General features: G+C 45.7%; 1 protein-coding gene across 1 annotated transcript; it reads left to right on the top strand.

Annotated features, from left to right (window-relative positions):
• The first annotated feature begins 298 nt into the window (after positions 1 to 298).
• LOC100590191 (olfactory receptor 2T11) lies at positions 299 to 1,355 on the top strand. Its single transcript, XM_003267362.4, has one exon. The coding sequence runs from the start codon at positions 353 to 355 to the stop codon at positions 1,301 to 1,303; it is 951 nt and encodes a 316-aa protein (XP_003267410.2). The 5' UTR covers positions 299 to 352; the 3' UTR covers positions 1,304 to 1,355.
• The last annotated feature ends 749 nt before the right edge of the window (positions 1,356 to 2,104 follow it).

The raw sequence follows: 2,104 nt of genomic DNA on the forward strand, positions 1-2,104 counted from the left end.
TTTCTGGATACAAGAAATGCAGCTTGGACAGGACAGATATGATTATAAAACCCCATTGTTGGTGTAGCATGCGGCAATTGTATCACGCAGTTACCATAACCTCCAGCAGCATGATGAACATAGATGCAATATAGGAGCTGTTCTCTGACAGGGAAATGCAGCCACGGTTTTCTGCTTCATGATGTGCATGTTGGTCTGCCTGTTCTTTAGCCTCCAGCCTGGAAGCTTCATCCTGACACTACCCTCAGAAATGTCGCCTCCACTGCAGACCTTTCTCATCTCGAACGTGTTCTCTTGCCTTCTTCCTGGTCCTTGTCTTCCCACTGCCCTGGGACACTCACGGGCCATATCAATGACGAACACGTCATCCTCTGACTTCACCCTCCTGGGGCTTCTGGTGGACAGTGAGGCTAGGGGGATTGTATTTACAGTGATCTTTGCTGTTCTCGTGGTGGCTGTAACTGCAAATTTGGTCATGATATTCTTGATTCAGGTGGACTCTCGCCTCCACACCCCCATGTACTTTCTGCTCAGTCAGCTGTCCATCATGGACACCCTTTTCATCTGTACCACTGTCCCAAAGCTCCTGGTAGACATGGTTTCTAAAGAGAAAACCATTTCCTTTGTGGCCTGTGGCATCCAGATCTTCTTCTACTTGACCATGATTGGTTCTGAGTTCTTCCTCCTGGGCCTCATGGCCTATGACCGCTACGTGGCTGTCTGTCACCCTCTGCGATACCCAGTCCTGATGAACTGCAGGAAGTGTCTTTTGCTGGCTGCTGGCGCCTGGTTTGGTGGCTCCCTCGATGGCTTTCTGCTCACTCCCATCACCATGAATGTCCCTTATTGTGGCTCACGCAGTATCAACCATTTTTTCTGTGAGATCCCAGCAGTTCTGAAACTGGCCTGTGTGGACACGTCCTTTTATGAAACTCTGATGTACATCTGCTGCGTCCTCATGTTGCTCATCCCCATCTCTCTCATCTCCACCTCCTACTCCCTCATCTTGTTAACCGTCCACCACATGCGCTCTGCTGAAGGTCGCAAAAAGGCCTTCACCACTTGTTCCTCCCACTTGACTGTAGTTAGCATCTTCTATGGGGCTGCCTTCTACACATACGTGCTGCCCAGGTCATTCCACACCCCCGAGCAGGACAAGGTAGTGTCAGCCTTCTATACCATTGTCACGCCCACGCTTAATCCTCTCATCTACAGTCTCAGAAACAAGGACGTCATAGGGGCATTTAAAAAGGTATTTGCATGTTGCTCATCTGCTCAGCAAGTAGCAACAAGTGATGCTTAGAGAGTCATTGCCAAGAGGATAAGGCTTCCTAAGAACTTCCTCCATTTGCCCTGTTTCCATAGAGACGATTTGCTCGGCTATCAACGTATACTCACTACTGGCAATTAAGATGATTCACCCTGTCTGGATTCTTGCTCCTCAGTGGGGAGCAAGGGAAAGATGTTTTACTGTTATGCAGAGACCTTTCAGTGAAGTATCAAAAACGGTTTATTAAGTTAAATAATTTATCTGGTCTTGTTTATTTTCTCCAGGGGAAAAAAAACTCCAAATTTTAGAGTTCAGCCTCCACGATATTTGTTCACATTTAAACAAAAAATGAAAGAAAAAACCTACAAAAGCTATCATGTTTACAGTCAAATTCTGTGATTAGTTTAGTAGCAATAGAGTAAAAGAATGCCAATACACAAGTGGCAAAGATAAAGCACACACTTTAGTCGTGTTTATTATAGTATTAACCCCTAGTAACTTTAAGCTCTAATATTATCGTTGAATCTCTGACCCTCGAGTACAGACAGCAGCTGTCAAATACTAGGCCACAGTAAATGGTGGTGAATTGAACAGAACTGAGTATGAATGGATGGAGGTTCAACATGACACAGCTACTCACAGGGAACAGACTCTAACACTTAGCATCAAAGAACACAACTGCCACTTTCCTTGAGAGTGTATTAACAGGATACCAGGTGCGTTAACATCCATGGCCAGAAACTTCACTTTTCCAAGTTCTGTGATTCAGCACCACCACTTAAGGCACTTTGAATTTGGCTGAGTGGGGTGGGAAGTCCTTGAGTTTTCCATGTG

The sequence above is a fragment of the Nomascus leucogenys genome, chromosome 5 (assembly GCF_006542625.1).
Source record: "Nomascus leucogenys isolate Asia chromosome 5, Asia_NLE_v1, whole genome shotgun sequence".
NCBI classification, from domain to species: Eukaryota; Metazoa; Chordata; class Mammalia; order Primates; family Hylobatidae; genus Nomascus; species Nomascus leucogenys.

Excerpts from the sequence above, each read along its gene's own strand:
- LOC100590191 (XM_003267362.4), top strand. The coding sequence starts at position 353 with ATGACGAACACGTCATCCTCTGACTTCACCCTCCTGGGGCTTCTGGTG.